Source organism: Hippoglossus hippoglossus, chromosome 3 (genome assembly GCF_009819705.1).
Source record: "Hippoglossus hippoglossus isolate fHipHip1 chromosome 3, fHipHip1.pri, whole genome shotgun sequence".
Taxonomy (NCBI): domain Eukaryota; kingdom Metazoa; phylum Chordata; class Actinopteri; order Pleuronectiformes; family Pleuronectidae; genus Hippoglossus; species Hippoglossus hippoglossus.
The window spans coordinates 17,765,356-17,786,157 of NC_047153.1; the positions used below are offsets into that span (position 1 = coordinate 17,765,356).

Consider the following 20,802-nt stretch of genomic DNA (forward strand, 5'->3'; position numbering starts at 1 on the left):
ACTGACTTGGATTTAAATCAGTTACTAAATGTGTGGTGAAGACATCTGTTGCTACGCTTGGTCCTTTAAGCAGAATCCATTAGTTTGTCAAACAGTGACATTTGCCTTTAATGGAGACTGCTTGCCTGGCTAGTATAAGCTAGTGTTGCTACAGTTACAGGGCTAATTTTGGCAACATGTAGATAAGATTCATTGCATTTACACAGGCACAATTAGCACCAGTTTTTAACTGTGTTTAAAAAAACAAACATCTTTTAGTTCCTTTGAAAAGGTGTTCATGGGGAACTAGTCTGGCAGCAATCGAGCGAATGAATGTTCCTGGAACTCGTGTCTCATTACACACTGAATATTTATGAGGTTGCAGGTGTCAGACTTTTTCATAACACACTGAGGCCCTTGATGATGGCAGAAACAAAATATATTCATGATGCTTTCTGAAACAACTGCACTTAAAACATTGAAAACAAAATAATTAAAGTCATTTTGTGGCACAGTTCAGATTTTAACTTGAGTGAATATACCCAGTTTGATTCAGTCTTTTGTGCAAGTGTCAACGCTGCCTCACCTTTATTTGTGAGGCAGCGTTAACAACCTTTATTTGTTAACGCTGCCTCACAAATAAAGGTGATCTGGAGTCAGACTCAACAGTAACAAGGCCACCGTACGGTGGGTATATAAATTATATATAATCTCATGTAATTGGCTGCTTGATGCGTGTAATAAAACATGTGATTGAAGTTTGGCTGAGAAAAACATCTGCATTAAGCTGCAGCTGTGCTCATCACTGCAGTTTCACTATCAGTTCAACATGAAGTCATTTTTTTTATCATCCACCAGTTAGAGCGTTTCTTTTAATACGTTTGAACTTTGTTATATTGTTTTGAGCGTGTGTTGAGTTTTGGAAAGTGTTGCTGTCATGTGGCCTTTTCATGCTCTCTAAGCAAAACTAGTGCAACACTTGGACTGAGTCAAAGGCAATTTATACTTTCGTGATCATTGATTTTAAATTTACAGTTTACAGTAAATGAATGGTTTAATCTGTAAAACACTTTTATATTTAGTAGAACTGAAGTGACAGAGGTGTGTCATGATTGTTTATGATACTGAAGCAGACACTTCCATTTCCAACTTGTCAGTTACCCAGTGAGCAGTCTTTGTCTAAATAGTGAACTGATAGAATATTTGACACAGCAGATAGTGTGCAGACAAAGTAGTGACATCAGGCCTGAGAGATAAACGACTTTGAGGTGACTGTGTCTTTGAGATTCTTCCTTCTTTAGTAGACTGATCATTTGTCCTTCACATTCATGCACAGGGTCCATTCCTAGCAGCAAACACTGTTCAGGTCAGTTGGGAGGGGGGGTATTACAGGAGGAGGACTGGAGTGTGTCAGCTCTGATAGATGGAAACAGTCCCGGCAGCAGCGTGGGGCGCCCTCACGTAGGATTGGAGGAGCATCGCTGGAGGAGGAGGGCGTGGCAGGTGTCACACACTCGGACTGGTTTCGGTGAGGCAGGCAGAGGAAGCTCATTGTCAGAGCAACTGTTGCAGAAAATCTCCCCACAGTTCCTACAGTGGTGCTGCAGACAGAGAACAAGTTAGAAACACTGATCAGAAATACTGCTGCTTTGTGTTGGGATTGCAAATATATATTAGCTGTCAAGTTAATCAAATTTACTCACTTGTACATGCATTATCAACATACTGCTTTTCATGCATGTGTGTCCAGTATGTATTAGTCAAGAGGCATCTAGCTTGGGATGTCACTTAGCAAGGGGTTGTGGACTTCAGTGTCAAACTCCTATTAGATTACTGACTCAGTCCCATAGATCTAAGCCTGATGATTTTCCCTGGAAACTAAAATTACAGCCTTATGTGTCAGTTTGCATCCAACTCAGAAGTAGTGAAGACTGAAGGAATTCAATAAAAGGTATTACGTTTATTTTGTCATAATAAGCATATCAATTATTGAGTTATTGCCAAACTATATGTTATGAGGTCACAGAGACCTTTGGCCTCCAAAATCTAATCAGGTCATTCTTCAATTCAATTATTGACCCAAATGTAATAGAATTCCCTCTGGGCACGGCTGATAAATCACATTCACAAAATCTGTGCATGCACTGGTGACCTTTGACCACCCAAATCTTATCGGTTAATCTTGAGATTTCCCTGTGGTGTTCCTGAGAGATCTCATTCAGTTAACATTTAGATTTATGGGTTAAAGACTGTGGATCGCGGCCTTAGCAACAAACACAGGCCTTCAGATTACATTCAACAGTAGCTGTGACTGAGTGGGATTTTCAATGTAGAAATAGTAAAACCGACCTTTCTTCTTGAGATGGAAAACTCCTTTTCACAGAGTTTGCAGTGGCTGGCTTCCTTGTCCTTCAGCCACACCTGACCCCCCTGAAACAACACACACATCAAACCTCAACACAACAAACTAAACTGACGCACTCTGAATAATATCTTATCAAACACTCAAGATCTTGCTGAGTGAGGAGGTTTAGATTCAGGATGTTTTTTTCTCTCTAACTGAACGCTGCCTTACCTGAAGAGCTTTGTTGGCCTCTTTGATGTCCTCAATCTTCAGTTTGGATCTGATGATGAAGAGAATAAAACAGTGCAGCTTGTTGTGAACACTAGTTTTAAAGGGATGATTTTTATTCTTAAGGAAACATGAAAATCATCATTTGTAATCCTAACATTGAACTGAGCATTTCAAATCTAAGACTGGACATATAAGACTATCTTCTGTCTGTTTAAAAAAAAAAACACAACTCAAAACCTACCTTTGTAGTTTGGTTTTTAAATGAATTATAGTTATTTATTTCCATTTATTTATACATCTTAAGCTATATCCTTGTATTTTATTTATTTATTCAATGATTTACTGACTTATTTACTTTCTCAGAATTGTTTGAATAACAAGTTATTGAAGTGCTTTTGTTTCCTGAATGTCTTGCTCTGTGCATGAACAGGTGGGTTTTGTTTTTATTGCCTTTATTCTGTTAAGCACTTTGTGTCTGATTGTTTAAATGAAAAGAGCATTTGTAATTTGATCATTACGTACTCGCTGAGTTTGGAGCCTAACTCCTCAAGAGCTCGTTCTTGGTCTTCACAGATGGTCTTGAGCTGAATGTTTTCATCCTGGAGACGATGGAATTCCTGGAGAAATATTAAAACATAAACGAGAGAAGACATGCATCACATACACGATGATATTATACACCTGGTATGTTTATTTCTTTCTCTCTTTACCTTTTTTAGTCCGTTGATCTGCAGCGCTTCTGTGCTGAGCTCAGCCACAGACTCTCTCTCTCTGTCCAGATCATTTTGTAACGTTTGTCTCCACTCCCTCTCGATCTTCAGGTCTGTCTCCAGCTGCTGGCTACAGACGCACCACAAACATATACATGCAACACCAACCAGAGTGAGGAGGACAAGCAGAGACAGGGAGATACATGGAAGCAGATTCTGTTTTAACACACAGATTTATATTTGTATTAAATGTTGGTCTTGCTTTTTCAAATCACAATCAACAACTAAAAGGAAAGACTCCTACTGTTAAGGGAGACGTGCAACATGAATTAGGGCCATGACAAGTTTCAGTTCTAAGAACATTAACATCGACAGCTGATTTAACACGCTGCACATGTTGTCTAGGTGTTAAATGTTGATGTCTGTGTAAGCATGAGTCTACCAGTTAGTCTGCCTTTGAGGGTATTTTCCTTACAGTTGTCTCTCTCTGTGTTCGATCTGCCGCTGCAGGCTGTCGGCCTTGTTGGCGAAGTCCAGCTTGAAGCGTCGGGTTCCCTCCTCGGCCGACGTGCGGTGCCTCTCAGCCTCCTGTAATCTGCACCATTATAACCAGGGACAAACTCAGGACCAAGGAGAGAAAAAACTGGAGGGGTTGAAGGAGCGATGGATGAGGGTAAATGGAGAAGTTTGGGGTGAAGGACGGCTTTGTAATTTGCACTGTTACAACACCGGGGTCAAATTTAAGAGTGCAGGGATGAGAGGCGAACTATGAGCTCAGTGACGAATACAAAAGGGCTAATGAGTCCAAAATAAAGACATATGATAAAAACAATGATAAATCCACTTGAGGAAACTGAATGGACAAGAAACAAAGAGAATAACTAACTGATTGCTGCATCTTTGAGCACTGCGAGGGAAAATTAAGACTTTTGCAATGATACTTTCAACCAACTGCGTTTTGATTTAGAAAAATAAACAGATTTCATTGTTTTTCCCCCAACAGAGGGAGGAAGCTTATTTCATAGCTAATTTTTGAGGGCATATGAGGATCTAACTTGAGTTTTACTATAAGTTTTTTTAGATCCACTTTAGAAATTGCAAAAAAATATCATCCACACCAATTTCCAAACATCTAACTTTATTTGTCATGGTGGTAAAAGACAGTAGTTGTGAGTTTTCACCGGCTGTACAGAGTTTTTATTCTTCTACAAACTGAGATGAGTTGCAGTACTATGAACATAGGTAGGATGATTACGTCCTGATATATCACAAACGTCAATAAATATGCCGAGACGAGACAGAACAACACATTCAGGGTCCCTTTGACCGAGGCTCCAGAGGTTTACAGCTTGAGTAACTAACTTCACACTGGGCTCGGCTGTCTGTTCTGCAGAAACAAAGTACATGAAGCTGCTGGTTCCACTGAGCATCTACAAACTGTGACCTGTGACACCATCTCACAAGGTTTTCAGTTAAGGTGAATCTTCAGTGAGACAAAGAGCAAGAAAGAGATAGTCTGTGTCTGATATCGCTCCCTTGTAATTTACACTCTGCAATTCAATTTGAATGTTCACATTGAAGTGTGAACTTTATGCATATAATATCTTTCAAATCTCATCATCCTAAATGATCTTAACTGTTACACACCAGTGATGACACAAAATGACGATGGTGGCTGAAATTTCAATTTGCTGCTAGTTTACTCACCACTGAGTAAACTACTGGGTGTGTGTTAAAACGGGAGAAGTGAGTGAATGAGGGAGTGATTTCAGGCACAGTGGGGGTTATCACTGTCAGTCAGAAGCAGGTCGGGAGGTGCAACACATGCAGAGCAAACCAACAACAAACCAGCGACTGACTGACAAAAGGCAGTAGAGACACTATGGTTATAGGTTATATGATGGTTTTCATGTCACCGCTCTCGCTTCTACCTAAACATTGTCGTCTGCAGTAAGGTCAAAACGGTTCCATCTGCAAAGCACAGTCGCAGTTACTCACAAATCTCAGCAGAGCCAACATGGATGCCACTACAGGTCGTTACGAAAATGATTAGGATTAAGGGAAGATCTGAAAAGTTGTAGGAAAACACCAGTAAACTCCTTTAGCAAGAAAGTAGAGCACATAATGTGTAACACCCCCCCATTAACTTCTATACGGTCCCTACTGTAAACACTACCATGACTCAACTCTGTCAACCAGCAGCTCTGAGGATCCAGGATAAAACCACTCAGTAGTTGTGATATGAGCGGGACAGCTCACTGTTATTTATTCTGACTCAGTGTGAACAACAACAACAACAATAACAACAACAACGCCTCTTAAATTACAATTCAAAGCCCAAACCATCTGTTATCTTACTGTTAGTGATACTGCATATAGACTGACTACTGGAAGAAAGCCTGCAATGTGTATGTATGTGTGTGTGTGTGCATGCCTGAGCACGTCAGTGGATAGATAAAGTAGTATGATTATTTTAAAATGTTTTCTTTCAGTTTCTATTAAAGTGTAACTGAGGTAATAATCAGATACTTACTGTATCTGACTTTGAGGAAAGACTAACAGAGTCTGTCCTCATTTAGCACAAACCCTGCTGCTAAAGTCGTGTGAATGCAATTAAACTAAAGAAAGATCCTGAAACATATTGTGGTGGTCTCGACACGTCCTAGCGTTCTGCGGATGATGACCATGTTTCATTGACTAAAAAGGACCAAAACAATGTGTTCCAGTTTCATCTGATTCTGTGGCTGCACTCAGGCCACAAAACCATCTGAATATTATGTGCAAAACCCAGGAATGTCCCTTTCTTTAGGTAAAGTCCATGTATTAATTGAGTCAAAAGCAATTGTGTGTCCTCGCGTGCTTGTGTGTGCGTGTCTGTCCTCAGAAGGAGATGTCCTTGACTAGCTTGTACTGATGCTCCGTGTCTGTGCTGGCACACTTAACAAATGACATAGCAAGCGTCCTGGTCTGACTTAGCAGGTCTTGATCGCTGCACAGAGGAGCATGGATGAAAATCAGGAAAATAAAAGAAACATGGAAGTTTCCAGGGAGCAAAATGGAAAGATGATTGGATTGATGGTATAAAAGAGGCAAAAGGGAGGGAGGCAAGAAGGAGAAAAAGGAAGGAAGGAAGGAGGGAAGGAAGGAAGAAAGGATGTCAATACATCAGTATTTTTGGCCCCGGTTACACTGAACACTTTGAGAAGCTTTTAACATCACGAGCACGACAGGAAGTGCAAATGAAAGGCATCAAAACACCAGAATCTGGGTTCAGGCTGCCAGGTTCACTCTGTGATAAGATTTCTGCAGTGTGGATATATTTGCTCTTACAGTGAGTGTATGAGTAATGATAAGAGGTGGGGAGGAGAAGCACAGAAAGGTAATGTGGTCATATAAATGAATACGACTACAGTCTTTAGGTGAATTGTGCAGAAAGCTATACTATCAACATAAGAGAAGTTTGATCTCTAACGTCAACATGTTCAATTCAAAGAGGGGAATTTATTTCTTATTAGATGCCATGGTAAATAATTTGATTTCAAATAGTTGCTCTAATCACAACATTTTTAACTTCATCAGACTCTTTTCAGTTGCAACAACACAAAACTCGCACTGAAGATCACAAGTGTAACCAGGGTCTGTGTACTTCAAGCCTACATAAACCTTTAGAGCAGCAAAAGACATTCACAACCAATCACAAAGAGGATGGAACAGATTTAAACCAATGAGAGAGGGGAGGGGAGGGATGGACAGTGTTGACTGTGAGACGATGGGAGTGAGGGGGGATCATGAAGTATCAATGAAACAGCAGATTTTAAAATGACTGATGCAGAGATTGAACATGAAAATATCTGGAGCGTATCTTATCAGACACGATTAAATAAGGACTTAAGGGATCCACAGTGAAACTACAACTCAGACATATCTCTTGTAATTGATGTAGTTAGTAGGTGAAGGCCTAACAACAGCTACATTCATTCTGTGAAAAGCATTTTTGCTCTTTTCCTTGATTCATAGCAATGTATTACATTTTTGCCATTCTTATCCATCCATCTACACACAATAACCAAAAAGGACCAAGTTAAAATATGTTTTTTAAAACTTCTTACAAATGAAGTGTTTGAATTCTTTCTGAATCCATTGTAAGTACCAGTTCCCCAAAGTGTTAATGGTAGCAGCTCAAAGTCTCCACTAAAAGAGACCAGCTCTGCTAACATCACAAGGAATGAATGCCTGAGACAAACCTCAGAAATCTGGTATTTTACATAATAAAGACCAGATACATGATGACTGTAGCTACTGTTTAAACTACCATCTACAAAATATGTCACAATAGACAATGTTGGTTTCAGCTCAGCAGCTGAAACTCTTACCAATCACATCCCACATTGCAATGTCAGTTAAAACCCTGAAGGAACTCACTTTGAGTGGGTTTGTGCTGTCACTGTGAGAGATATTGTGTGTGCAGGACACACAGCAAATAAATAAGCCTGATAGAAAGCCTCCTAACTTCAGTCTGACCACCAGTGATGGACCAGAAGGCTCAAATACTTTCCCCCATGTTTTTCCCAATTCTCTTCTGCATAGCTGCGGAGATAAATTATGCAGAACTCTTATTAATATGCAGAAACTTAAGCTATAAACTTTACATGAAAGTTTGGATGGAGAGGTATTCCTTTCTCGACTGATTAACCTCTTATATAATTTTGTGTCATGGTGTCATTGTCAGTGCAGTTAAAAGGGTTTCAAGATCATCGAACTTTCCCGAAGGGCTTTTGTGTATTTTCAGCTAAATAAAAAATAAAAAGCTGTTGCCCAAAGAACAGAGAACGTGGTTTAGGCAGCTGGATGTAATGAGGAGACACGTGGGACAGACTGGGTTTCCTGTTTAGACTAGTGTGTGGGCTGTGTCTTTCCAGATCGTGTATCTCACCTTTGCTCCAGCTGCTTCATGGTGGCAGTGATCTGATTGGTCTTCTCCTCCAGACGGCTGATCATATCGTTCTTCTTCTGCATCTCCTCATCGGACGACTAAGAAATAAAGAGTTACTGGCTGTCATTAATGTAGTAGTAAAAAAAGATTACAATATTTCTTCTTTATTCATGAATTTTACAGTTGATATGAAGTTGGGTGTGAGTGTGTGCTTGTGTGTGTACCTGCATCTTCTGGTACATTTCTACATTGATGGATTTGACCTCATCCAGTTGATGTCTCAGTCCAATCAGTGTGTCCTGTTAATTGAAAGCAAAGGTCGTAGCTGTGTTGTGGCCCAGTTCTGGCTGCACTGTTCACACTGTTCACACTGTTCACACTGTCATGCTTCTGATTTTCTACAGCAGTTAAACAGAAGTGATATTACCTCTGATTTATCTTTGATTTTTTTATGCTTCCCTTTCTTTCACGTTTCATTCATGAATTCACTTAATTATCCCAGGAAGACTGATCTCAGCACTGATAATTACTTTTGGACTTTAGTTGTAATTTTAAATTTCATGCAGAAATACTAAGCAAGCTGAAATAAAAATCGGTCAAAGTACATGTAGCAACACATAACATAAATACACCCCCAGTGATAAAGATGCAGGCATTATTTCCCAGTCTGACAGCTGCTGATATTGTTTTAATAATCCCAGCAGCTTCCCTGAAAAAGTCATGATGAAGCGATCATGGCATCATCTGTATGTCACGGCTTGGCTACAAATGTCAGCTGGAGGTGTTTAGGGTACAGAGTTCACAGGGTTGGTGGTTAGAGGCCTGTCACTGGTGGCAGTACCAGAGAGACGAGCACAAGATCTCTGACTCAGCCTCACGTGCCCACAGGTCTGGCATGGTTGTACGTTATTGAATCTTGTTTTGTGATTGTATTCAGTTGGTCATTCTGTAGGTCGCTATGGAAACTTACAGCATCCTTTCTGTACTGTTGTGAAAAATGAAAATGGAGGGAAGTCAAACCTGTTTTTCGTGAATATCTTTCTCCAGAAGTTTCATGGCCAGCTCCATTTCCTGTTTCATTGACACCTGGACTACTAACTCATTCTCCACGTCCTAAAAAAATACGACAAAATTACATAAATGATGATTATTACACAGTCGGCATGTACAGCACATGTTTTTTTATTACAGAGCAGCTGTAGTGTGACCTGTCTGAGCTGACACTCCTCCTTCAGCTGTCTCTGAGCATCGTTGAACATCTCATCCAAACCCTGACGAGACTGTTTGTAAGTGTCCCTCTCCAATGACACATCACCTTGGGTCACCTAGAAAAACAACATGTACAAGGTTTAAATCTACGGGTTATAAATTTCACTTTTAGTTGCAAAATCTGTACTAAAACAGCACGTGTGTGTGTGTGTGTGTGTGTGTGTGTGTGTGTGTGTGTGTGTGTGTGTGTGTGTGTGTGTGTGTGTGTGTGTGTGTGTACCTCTAAATGTTGTTGTGCCTTCATCAGAATGAGGTTGTTCTCACTCCTCAGCTGCTGGTTCTCTTCCTGCAGTTTGATGATGTTGTTCTTGGCTATGGCCAACTGCACATACCCACATGAAGAAACATATAATGAATGTAGACAATTAATAATGCCAGTAACAACATATATATATATATATATATATATATTATATAATAATCTTTGACTGACTAGTTTAACATAGTGAGAGCACTTTAGTCATGAAGTATGGCACGAAAAAAAAGAATAGTTGGAATATTGATTGTTTTGCTCTGTACATAAACACACGTTTTAGATTTAATACTTAACAGCTGATTTTACAGTTTCCTCTTTCATCTCCACTCTAATATACAGATATACTGAGTCAGTCTCGCCTCTTCTATGAGTTTAGAGTTGGACTTTTCCATATTGTCCACTCTGCCCTGGAGACCATGGACTGTGGAGCTAGACGTACAAATACACAGAAAAAAGATCAACAGATATTATAATTAAACTCATTTCAAGTCTCAAAGAGTTTATTGTTCCATAATTTAAATAGTAGTTGTGGTACAATTTACAGCTGAGGTGTTAAAATTGTAAACATAAACAGAACTTTTCAGTCCTCTGATTTATGCTAATGGGGTTAAATATCATTCACAGGTTACAAGGACGAAACTGTCAACACAAACTGACAGAGCTGAATTTGTCTTTAAATGATACAGTGCCATAGTTAGCTTGGCTTATGTTATCTCTAATTCAGGTTTTTAGCTTCATTGCAACTCCAAATTTGAATGATTATTCACCAAACCTAAGGGCAGCAGAGTAACTTCATTTAAACCAGATTCCAGTTTTGTAAGAAGTGGAATATTAGAAAGACGAAAATGTGACTAACATAATCTGTGTTTTACTGAATCTCTCAAAACAACCAGACTGGTTTCAAATTAACGTTACCGGATCTATTTCAACATGTTATCAGCTTTTCAGCCCTCTACCTTTATTTCAAAGCATCATAACATAACTCACACATTAAGACATTCTATAGAGGTAAAGTAAAATGTGAGGAAGAAATAAAGAAGTACTGCCCGTCTCAATCTGCCATTGTTACAGTATCACACACACTCCATTTCATCTCCATGAATTCTGGAGAAAACCCTGCAGACAGCTCTGTTTTCAATAAACAAATGTCTTACTTGAGTTGTCGATTCAGTTCCTCTACATAGTTCTTCTGATCCAAGATGGATGAAATCTGGCTATTCCTGTTGTCATGGAAACAGACATAAAATAAGAGTTCTGCATCAAACTTATTAGGGGGGCCCGGTGTATTAAATAAACTGGAGAGACAATGACTGATCATACCTCTCCTCGCTCCTGTAATCATCAATGTCGTTTTTCAAGTACATGGAGAAATCAATCACCCCGACCTTAAAAAAAAAAACATAAAACATAAAACATGAGTAAAAGCTTGGCTGATATATTTTACTGAGGAAGGAAACATCTACTGAGAGTGTGAGTGTTTGCACAACTACTGATCTCGTGTATTGCGTCATTAGGAACTTAGCTACTGTAACCCACCAAAGAAAACTTAGAAATGAGGTATGTTTGTTGTTTTTCACAGTTTTCACACAAGAAAGTGATGTCAAACAGTTCATATGTGATCAGCCACTATTAAATCCTAATAATAGTTTATCAATGTAAGCTTAAAGGTGTACATTTTCAGTGAGCCACACTCACGTGGCGAAATCACCATTATTAAATCTGTAAAAAGATCTACGCATCATGAAAGGAGAAAATGACGCATATCAGCTGTATATTTATAAACTTTGTCCAGAGGGCGTAGGCAGATTAAGACCACATTTTAATGTTCTGTGTAAATGTCTTTTTCCAGTCAAATGGCCGAATGTGGTTTCAGAAAAGTGGTCACCTGAGAGTCCAGGTCCTCGCCTTTGACACAAAGGTTGGCGTCGATGACGTTCAGGCCCACCAGCAGGCCCACAATCACTGCTCCCTCCTCCTCCAGCATCAGTGCTGAATTCTCATAGAAATCACTGTGGAGGAAGATACACTAGGTTATAATAAACACACGGTTTCTATAAATCAAAGTTTGTTCTCAAAATACAACATGTATATTCTACAAAACAAGTCGAATGTACCTATTGTCATACACCAGTGGTCACCAACCTTTTCGAGCCCAGGATCACTTTTTAATTCCAAACGTAAGCCGAGATCTACCACCCTGATATCTTCCAAGAAACCCACTTAGGAGGGTCATATTTATTATTTTTTGCAATTTCTGTTAAAGGCTGAATCTACAATAAATAAATATACACAAAGAAGGGCAGTTTTGCAACTTCATCTATTCAATGCACAATATTCAAATTAATATCAATTCATATTTACAATGCAGAATATGTAGCTTCTCAGTTCCACATCATGTTCTGCAGAGGAGCTGCTACAGCAGCACAATGTGTTTACATATAGGCTTTGATTTGATTATGGCCACAAATATGATTATTTCCTTGTATGAAAGTAGTCCATTGTACTCAAATAAATACCAGTACTACACAGTATGAAGCCATGCATCTTCCGCACCTGCAAATATTTCAAAATAAAGCCCCCTTTTTAAACAAGGGAATGGATTCCATCAACAGAAACGCTGGAGTGCTTTTATTTTTGAAAAGGCATGCAGAAAGTATTGCAACCATTTGTTTGTGACATAGATTCATCACATAAACATTCAAACTCAGGTGAAAGATAATTTTCTTGGTTTATTCTGCTGTGAACCACAATGTTTATCTGTCTATGACACAAATGTATTTACAACACTTTCCGAACCCGTTTCAAAGTAAAAGCACTACAGCGTTTCACTTTCTGAATCCACTCATTTGTTCCAACGGGGCTTTGATTGTTATCGACAGTCTGAAAGATGTGCATCTTCATACGTTAGAGTCCTGACATTTACTTTAGTACATAAACCAACTTGTTCTTGAAGGAAATGCAGGAGATAAACCTGCAGCTCAGACGCCAGTAGCAGACACACAGCGCATGTGAAAAACAGACAACCGACACACAGCTGATCTGTGGCGCGACGACAGCCAGTGAGTCCAGAGAGTTGGGAGATCGACAGTGCAGACTGCGAGATTGACCGGTAGATCGCGATCGACGGGTTGGCGACCACTGCCATACACCTTGATTGTGTATTTGTTATGTGTGTGTACCTGAGGAGGTCTTTTCTGGTGATGAGGAGTCGCAGATAGTCAGCCAACCGTTTCTGCATGAGAGCCAGACGCAGCCACGCCCTGGCCCTTCCTAGAGGAGTCCTGGATGACAACACACACACATACACATTAATTGTAAGGTTTTTTTCTTGGAAGGCTCTGAGGGTTTTAGGCTTGTGGTAGTTGGGACATAGTTGCTTTCTTTTTTCTTCCAGTCTCTCATAACTCAAGCCAGAACAACATATTCTTTTAATTACATTTTTAACAATAACCTTTTCAACAGATTCCTTCCCCCTGACCTCAGCATTTAATGTCATCTACAGTTGTGTGGGCTCATCCAATTCCACTCTGACTCAGGGAGTGATTTTATTCCATAGCCTTATCCTAGAGAATAACTACAGGTACAGGGAAAGTCTGCACTGTCTTGTAACTAACCTTTGGGCCCATACTTATTTTTGAAAAACGCTGCTCTGCGTCTGTGACACAGCTGTTGGTCTGACTCAGCACAAGTAAAGGAAACAGACACAGTTCTTCATCTAAAACAATACAGCTGTTCCTCATTTTACTGGATCTGACGAGACCTGAATATTACTCACTTGATTCTCGTGAAAGCTCTGCTATACAGCGACAGATGACTGGATAACAAAGTAAAGCATGAAATGGAGATCATGTGCATGAATGAGCGAGAGCAAGAGCCTGCTTACTACAGCCGCTGGATGACAGCTTGAATATTAACATAGGATGCACCAGCAGGCTTTTTGATGTTGCTATGTTGACATACCAGGAACATTAGACATTAGCGACACACTTGTGTGTTCTTGTTAGTCATTGTCACAGCAGCAGTAAGACACACAAGGTCACAAATGGTAAAATATAGAACTGTAACATTACTGATTTTAAAAGTGTCTTTTCCCCAAAACTGGCAATATAATGAGTGTTAACACTGACTTTTCTTGGAACAGCTTGGGGAAATGCATATACACAGGTTTCTACGAAGAGCTTATGACTAAGAGGAAAAGTGAGGCAGCAGCGAGGGGAAAGGTGAAGTGAAAATAAAGGGCACTCAGGTACTTCCCTAATCTGGTTCTCATGTTACATGTGTGTGGGAGGAGTCTGTGCAGATGTTTTGGCTCATGTTCTTCCACCAGGATGTTGTACGTATGTGAGAAGTGCACAGAGATGTATTCCTTACTTTAGTCCAGGCAGGTCTCGTACAGAGGCTGAAATCTCTGCTGCTTCAGGACACAGTTTCTCCACCAGCTCCAGAGGACCCCACAGGGACTTGTTAAAGCCCAGAAAGGACTTCTTCACTGGAGACAGGAGAGACGGAGAGGAAGAGTCAAACACCCGAGGAAGGCACATGCACGCACGTTTCTGCTGCTTGGACATGAAATATGAATAGCAACGGGGGTAGCATACATAGACACACCAACACAGCACCCACAGCTGACACCATTTAAAACAGTCTTTCTCCTTCTTACCCTTGAGGCCATGTTTGAGACAGTGCTCCATGACAACAAAGAACTGCTGCAGGGGCGGGTAGTCCGAGTCCAGTGTGCGTCCGAAGCTCAGAGCCGACTCTATCAGGCCTTTAATGCTCAGCTTGGCCATGTTCAGCAGGTTGGCTCGCTCCATGGTCATGGGGTCTCGCAGGGCTTCAGGACAAGAACACAAACACATGAATTAAACATACAACAGACACAGTCTTACTATAGGGAGGCTTAATGAATATAATGCAAATGCAGCAAAGGGAAACTCCACACCACACGTCAATGTACATTTACATTTCTGTGTCAGGTCAGTGCAGTTGAACAGAGCTACAGACAGAAGAAGAAACAGATCACAAATTGTAATCACCTTTCTGAAGCTGGACATTAATTAGCCTTTGAATAACAAATTCAACACTCAGTAGCTACATTCTTCTAACATTTCCGTTAGAACTGTTGAGATAACAAAATTACAAAACTGGGCCTGACAGTAGCAAATCCAGTCTGTCGATAGTATAACTACAATAAACTGCTGCTACAACTGACAAAAAACACCTTAGTTGAGGAGGAATAGTTAATTATTGATTTCAGACTTAACCCAGGTCTAATCAGCCAGAGGGATCTAGGTGTTCAGAAGCTTTAACACCTTCCATTAGAGAAAACCTCCCAGGCCAGAGGTTAATGTATAGACAAACACCAGAAGAGCACAGAAAAATGTCCTGGAGGAAGCCAGCAAATCAACAGAAGATGTTTTGGGAGATGCACGACTGTCAGGTGTCCTGGGGCAAAGAGTCCTGAGGATTCAGTGGAAAAACAATAACACAACAACTTGCAACTTCATCCAACCGTAAAACTGACTTTGTGATCTAGGATTTCATGTAACTCAATTCCTGTCTCTGTTAAAAGCTGCAGTCAAAATATCAACAACATTTCAAATGAAATTCTGTGATGTACATATGAAAGCAGTCAGAAACTAAATGTGTTTTTCTGAGTGTAATTGCTCGTGGCTGATGGGAAACTATGTACAGTGGAGCTCTTGCATTTGAATTATAGAATTATCAATAAGGTCAAAAACATGCACAACTAACAGCACAGCGACTCGGTGTGAAAAAACAAGTCAACGTCATGTTCTCTAAGTAAAAAAACAAGCTTTACATTGTCTTCCTCTGTATTTGCATCAGTGCAGCAGCATGTGATGCCTCAAGCAGAGAAGTTGTGTGAAACAGCAGCAGCACTCTGCTAACAGATGAGGATGCACCATGACACCATGACAGCAGAGCTCATCCATTCAAAATCAATTGTCCACACACAGACAGTGGTGAGGTACTGGGAGAGGATCACACAGACAGTGGTGAGGTACTGGGAGAGGATCACACAGACAGTGGGTTTGTCACAACTGTGCTGCGTTTATCTACTGACTGAATAATGAGCATTCTGTGTAGAGAGACTGGTCAGGGTTAAATACATGAAACAATCAGTTACTGGGTGTCATCAGATCTGTTATTATTAACCAGTGACCATCCAACACACACACACACACACACACACACACACACACACACACACACACACACACACACACACACACACACACACACACACACACACACACACACACACACACACACGTCCCCAGATGGCTGCTCTACCTTGAACGGCCCACTCCCCGGGCAGAGACGCCCTGTGCTCGGACACTTTGGGCAGGACGTGCATGCTGCCTGTGATGGTCTCAGACGCTTTTCTGGCCAAAGCGAAAATCGGAGCCTGCCATCTTCCGTCTCCTCCTCCTCCTCCTCTCACTGTGCTGCCACTGTTAGCTTTGTCCGCGGCGGCAGCAGCACATTTCTCCTCCTGCAGCCTCAGGATCCCGAACACCTGAGTCTTCTCCTTGCTGCTGTCCGCCTCGGACAGAGCCAGGTCCTGCTCTGCGGACGATGCCATGTTCACGGACCTCCACGGGCAAGTGAGCGCAGCTGAACGCGGGGGTCGAGTGCGACAACACACCGATAGGTTGACGCTTGGCTAACCGAGCTGTCTTGGGCGTACAACTCTAGCGGGCCACCATTAGCACGAGAATACCTGTGATAGCACCGCCAGGCGAAGCGATGACAGGTCTGGATGTCGTGTTTAAAAACGAGCCGTTGTGTCACGCGGGCTCAGCAGAGACAGCGGTCGGTGGTGCACGTCAGCGCCGGGGGACACAGCGCGGGGAGCCGCTGCTCGGAGAACGGCCCCTCTCCGTACATAGTGGCGGGCCGGAGGTTTGTTTACAGCCGGCAGAGATCAGGGGTGCTCGGCTGCTGCTGCTGCTCACGGTCCCGCTGCACCCTCCGGAGGGAGGGGCGTGGTCTAAACGCTCACAGGACACAAAGGAAAACTACGTAATGGTTTCACGGCCCTGCTCAGGATCTGCTGCCCCCTGCTGCTGGAAGTCAGAACAACACCTGGCTTCATAGAATCACTGGCGAGAATCGGTTTGAAGGAATCTGACTCCGGTTTTATATTGATCTCACTGCGTAGACTTACAGCTTATAACTCAATAAATAAGTGAAAGAGTGGTACAAAAATACTTTAAATGATGGATGGGATGTGAAAAGAAAGTAGGAGAGACTGCAGTTTCCACACTTATTCACCCACTCACTTTCTCAGATCAGGCTATTTAAAGCTATTGCATATCCCACACACCCGTTTAAAGACTTGTGGTCTGTGGAATGTCCCACCTACATCTTTAAGATTAGCTAATTCTGTGGGATCATTCAAAATCCCTTTAAGAACACAGCTGTTTATGCACTTCACTAGACTCTGTGTTATTATTGTTAGTGTGTATGTGTGTGGTTTTGTCTGTTTTTATATCCGTATGATGTAACTCTGTTTTTAAACTGGCCTTGTAAAGCACTTTGTGACTCTTGTCTGTGAAAAGTAAATACACTTTGATCACTAACTTACATACTTAATAGTCAATAGACAATTTTCTCTATACATGAGCAACATGTTGTTCCTCTACTCCTTAATATCCCAAATTAATCTCTTCTGGAAAATGAAATACAAATCCTTTAAATCAAAATAAAAGTAGTGGTAGTAGTATTAGTATTATTACATAATTGTTTTACTCCTCCACATTATTGTGACAGTCATAGTTACTTGGCAAATTAAGATTGTTCATATAAAACATACAATGAGCCTATATAATAAGTCCCCAAGCATTTCTAAACATTTAAGAGATGATTTTTAACACATTTGCTATATCAGGTCGTAATATCACCTTAAAACAGATACGATTATTCATTCAAATGGCAATAATCCACTTACTTTGGCTGTAGGCTAACCGCTCCATGCTCTCACTATGAGTGATGCCCCAGCGGTGAAGACTCTGAGGGGAGTACATGATGGGTCGGATTCTCCACTGTCCACTGCCTCGGTGCAGAGGTTATGGATCAAGCAGACCGCTGAGTCCTGTCTGGTCTAAAATAAACTGGTGTGACTCAGTCAGGTTTCCTTGGATTCTGGTTCCAGATATGGTGTCTTCCAGTTTGTTCTGGATTTGCCCCAGTTCCCACATGTGCTGGGCTTCTGCTGAGCTGGACAGGGATGTCTGGAACAGAACAGACAGTGGAGACAGCAAAGAGAGTGAGACTGCATAAGACTCGTCATCGTTGGTAAACAAATGCGTCTGACATGCAAACTCTTTTCTTTTTAAAGACCAGAATGTCATTGTAGAGCACATACCTCCACCAAGACCCAACAGTTCCCTTATGAAATCACACTTTACAACACTATATCCAGACTTTTACTTGGATCTGCTCCAAATTGCACACACATAAATATCAGTCCCCTAAACATAAATGTTTTTTCCATCATGATCCCTGAATTATTTTTTGAAAAATCAATGAAAATGTTGAAAACCGCTCTGCCTTAAAGAAAGTGAAAAAAATAATCCTAGTTCCTACGCCTGATACGGATCTGCACCAAAAGTTAATGGTTCTTCCTTGGGACATGACAAGACAAACTGTGGAACCACAAAATTTCACGGAAATCAGTTGAGTATAGGTGGCGAGGAAGTCAAACTAGGATAACTAATCAACAGGGAACAGGATGTGCAGATGCAAATGATTATGATATAGACAAGAGAAGCTGTTTTGAAAAGAACTAGCCATCTTGGCCCGCCCAATTCCAGAGCAATTTTTATAAATAATTCTTGTGTCTTCATTTATAATTTTAATGTCATTCATGGATGAAAATAAGATAGTTAGGCTGCAACATTTCCTCAAAATACACTTTCTCTTCTTCACATCTCCTCACCTATCCATACAAACTCCATTCACATATTCACCACCCTACACTGTCATAAATAATACATGCCAAAAGGCTCTTCCCTCAGATACACTCTTTACTTCATGACGAAAAAGTAACGTCACAACCAAAACTTACATTTTCTTTACCAAGCATTTACCTTATTTCTGAGTAGCAGCTTGTGAGGATTACATCCAGTGGGCCTCACCCTCACCGTGTTGTGAATGAAAAAGCCTCCAGCCGCGCTGGCTGTACAATGATAGATCCATAACAACACAGGAGACAGACTGTGGTAGCACGGACCGTACAGCTCACTGCATTACCACAGTCATTTCCCTTTTTCCCCTCTTTTGTTTTATCTTGTTCTGTTCCTCTTCCTCTGTCTCTCTCTCTGTCTCTCTGTGTGTCTCTCTCTCTCTCTCTCTCTCTCTCTAATAGCTGAGGGCTGACCAGAGTCATATGACCACTAACGCTGGCCGAATGCTGGCCGAGATCATTCTCTACATAATTCCGGACGTTGCTGCAGTGATGTCAATGTCCATTTCTTTTCTGTGTATTTGTTTTTTATAGTGAATGAACTTTTTCCTTCTAAACACTCACTTTTTCTAAGTGTGTTTGTATTTATATCCTCTGACATTTGACCTAATATTTGGCTTTAGTTGTTTTTTTTCTACTCTGGATGACAGCGAATATATGTAATCCTCTTCATCATGTTGTTGTCATTCTGCAGGTTTAACTGCCTGTGTTACTTTGATGCTGCATTTCTGCCCATTTGTTTGTAGGCAATACAGTAACACATTCAGAAATTCAACAATAATGACATTATAGTATTAAAAAGTAACCGATTTTAGTTTGTGATGTATCGGTATCTTGCATTCTAAGAGCTCTTTTTCAGTATCTCTTGCATCATTTCTCCATCTCTACTCCACCCTCTTTCGCTCTCCCATCATCTCTGAACCACACCTAAACCAACACGCTGCTCAACGCCACTTCCAGGGTGGTTATGTTTGTATCATATGACCACAATCGCTGCAGGAGCATGCTCTCTCACAGGACCGACAGCTGGACTTACCAATCAGTATTCCTTGGTGGAACCTCTCTCCACCAATAAGGGCGTGATGCTGTTTCCTCATAGTAGCCACCCTTTCATTCTGCAGCAGTGCTGGAGTTTGAGTGCTGCTATGCCTCACAGATTCTCATACAGTCATCTATCATTATTATTACAACATGTGCAGCACATTGCTGTACATGTGAAGGCTGTAATCAAATCAAATAATACACATTTCACATCATCATCCCCTAATGTGCTGTCACTATCTAAACATGTTTGTTATCATGCACTTACTGCACCTCACCTCAGCAGCAAGAAGCAGAGCGATGAGTCTTGGTTCTGCAGCTTAGTCCAAAATAGGATATGTCTATGAACTGGTTCTGTGTGCAGACTGTCAGATAATGACTTGTGAAATCTGGTTGAGATGAGCTTGATAATATCCTGTCCAGTCGTATAGCAGCTACAGGCATCAGCTCCTAGATGTCAGATGACAGACACAAAAAAAATCATCTTCTCTTTCACATGTCTATCTATCTATCTATCTCTCCATCCATCATAATCTAGAGGTGCTGCTACATCAACATGAGCTTTTGCAGTTCTAAAGCAGCAAGCCGGTACACGCTCTGGAGACATCACCACCAGAAACCACAACCATCACCCCACACAGCACCCAATGACAAGAGAGCAGGGAGACTAGGAGAGGGGGAGGGGGAGGGGGTTGGGAGTAACACAGCAAAGGGAGGAGGAGGGAGGGAGGGAGAAAGGAGGCGCATGGGGTACAAATACAGTGAGGAGGGGAGAGGAGGTGCTGGTGATGGAGTAGCACAGGGTTGAAAGAGAGAGAAGACACACTGCAGAAGGAGAGCACTCACCCACATGTTCACACGTGTCTGTATAAGTGAATGAAATACATGAAGATATGAATGAACACATGCACAGCAGAACACAGGAGAGGACAATCTGGTTTGTTCTTATACCAACCAATGACTGAGTGGGGTTTGAACAGAGAGGGAGGACTTTGTTGAGACAGACAAGAGACTGTGCGTGTGTGTGTGTGTGTGTGTGAATGACTT

At 41.2% G+C, this 20,802-nt stretch overlaps 1 protein-coding gene across 4 annotated transcripts; it reads right to left on the reverse strand.

Annotated features, from left to right (window-relative positions):
- Positions 1-616: 616 nt before the first annotated feature.
- On the reverse strand, positions 617-20,381 carry rufy2 (RUN and FYVE domain containing 2). Of its 4 annotated transcripts, none has more exons than XM_034581856.1 (20): positions 20,034-20,381; positions 17,698-17,980; positions 14,383-14,556; positions 14,094-14,211; positions 12,902-13,003; positions 11,608-11,731; positions 11,043-11,107; positions 10,877-10,942; positions 10,082-10,151; positions 9,687-9,788; positions 9,406-9,522; positions 9,218-9,310; positions 8,422-8,496; positions 8,198-8,295; positions 3,740-3,859; positions 3,265-3,394; positions 3,077-3,171; positions 2,555-2,603; positions 2,329-2,409; positions 1,437-1,580 (listed from the first exon to the last, which is right to left on the reverse strand). In XM_034581856.1, the coding sequence occupies exons 2-20, from the start codon at positions 17,771-17,773 to the stop codon at positions 1,437-1,439; spliced, it is 1,899 nt and encodes a 632-aa protein (XP_034437747.1). In that variant the 5' UTR covers positions 17,774-17,980; positions 20,034-20,381. The 4 variants fall into 4 exon arrangements, with proteins under 4 accessions (XP_034437746.1, XP_034437747.1, XP_034437748.1 ...); XM_034581857.1 differs by lacking the exon at positions 20,034-20,381 and adding an exon at positions 18,839-19,366; XM_034581855.1 differs by lacking the exons at positions 17,698-17,980; positions 20,034-20,381 and adding an exon at positions 16,038-16,747 and having other exon boundaries at positions 617-1,580.
- Positions 20,382-20,802: the final 421 nt, after the last annotated feature.

Bases quoted from the DNA above. Each gene is read 5' to 3' on its own strand.
- rufy2 (XM_034581855.1), bottom strand. From the start codon at position 16,329: ATGGCATCGTCCGCAGAGCAGGACCTGGCTCTGTCCGAGGCGGACAGC. The intron at 14,557-16,037 runs GTAGAGCAGCCA...CTTGTCCTGAAG, and splicing joins CGGGGAGTGGGCCGTTCAAG to CCCTGCGAGACCCCATGACC. The intron at 1,581-2,328 runs GTCGGTTTTACT...CTCTGTCTGCAG, and splicing joins TTTCCATCTCAAGAAGAAAG to CACCACTGTAGGAACTGTGG.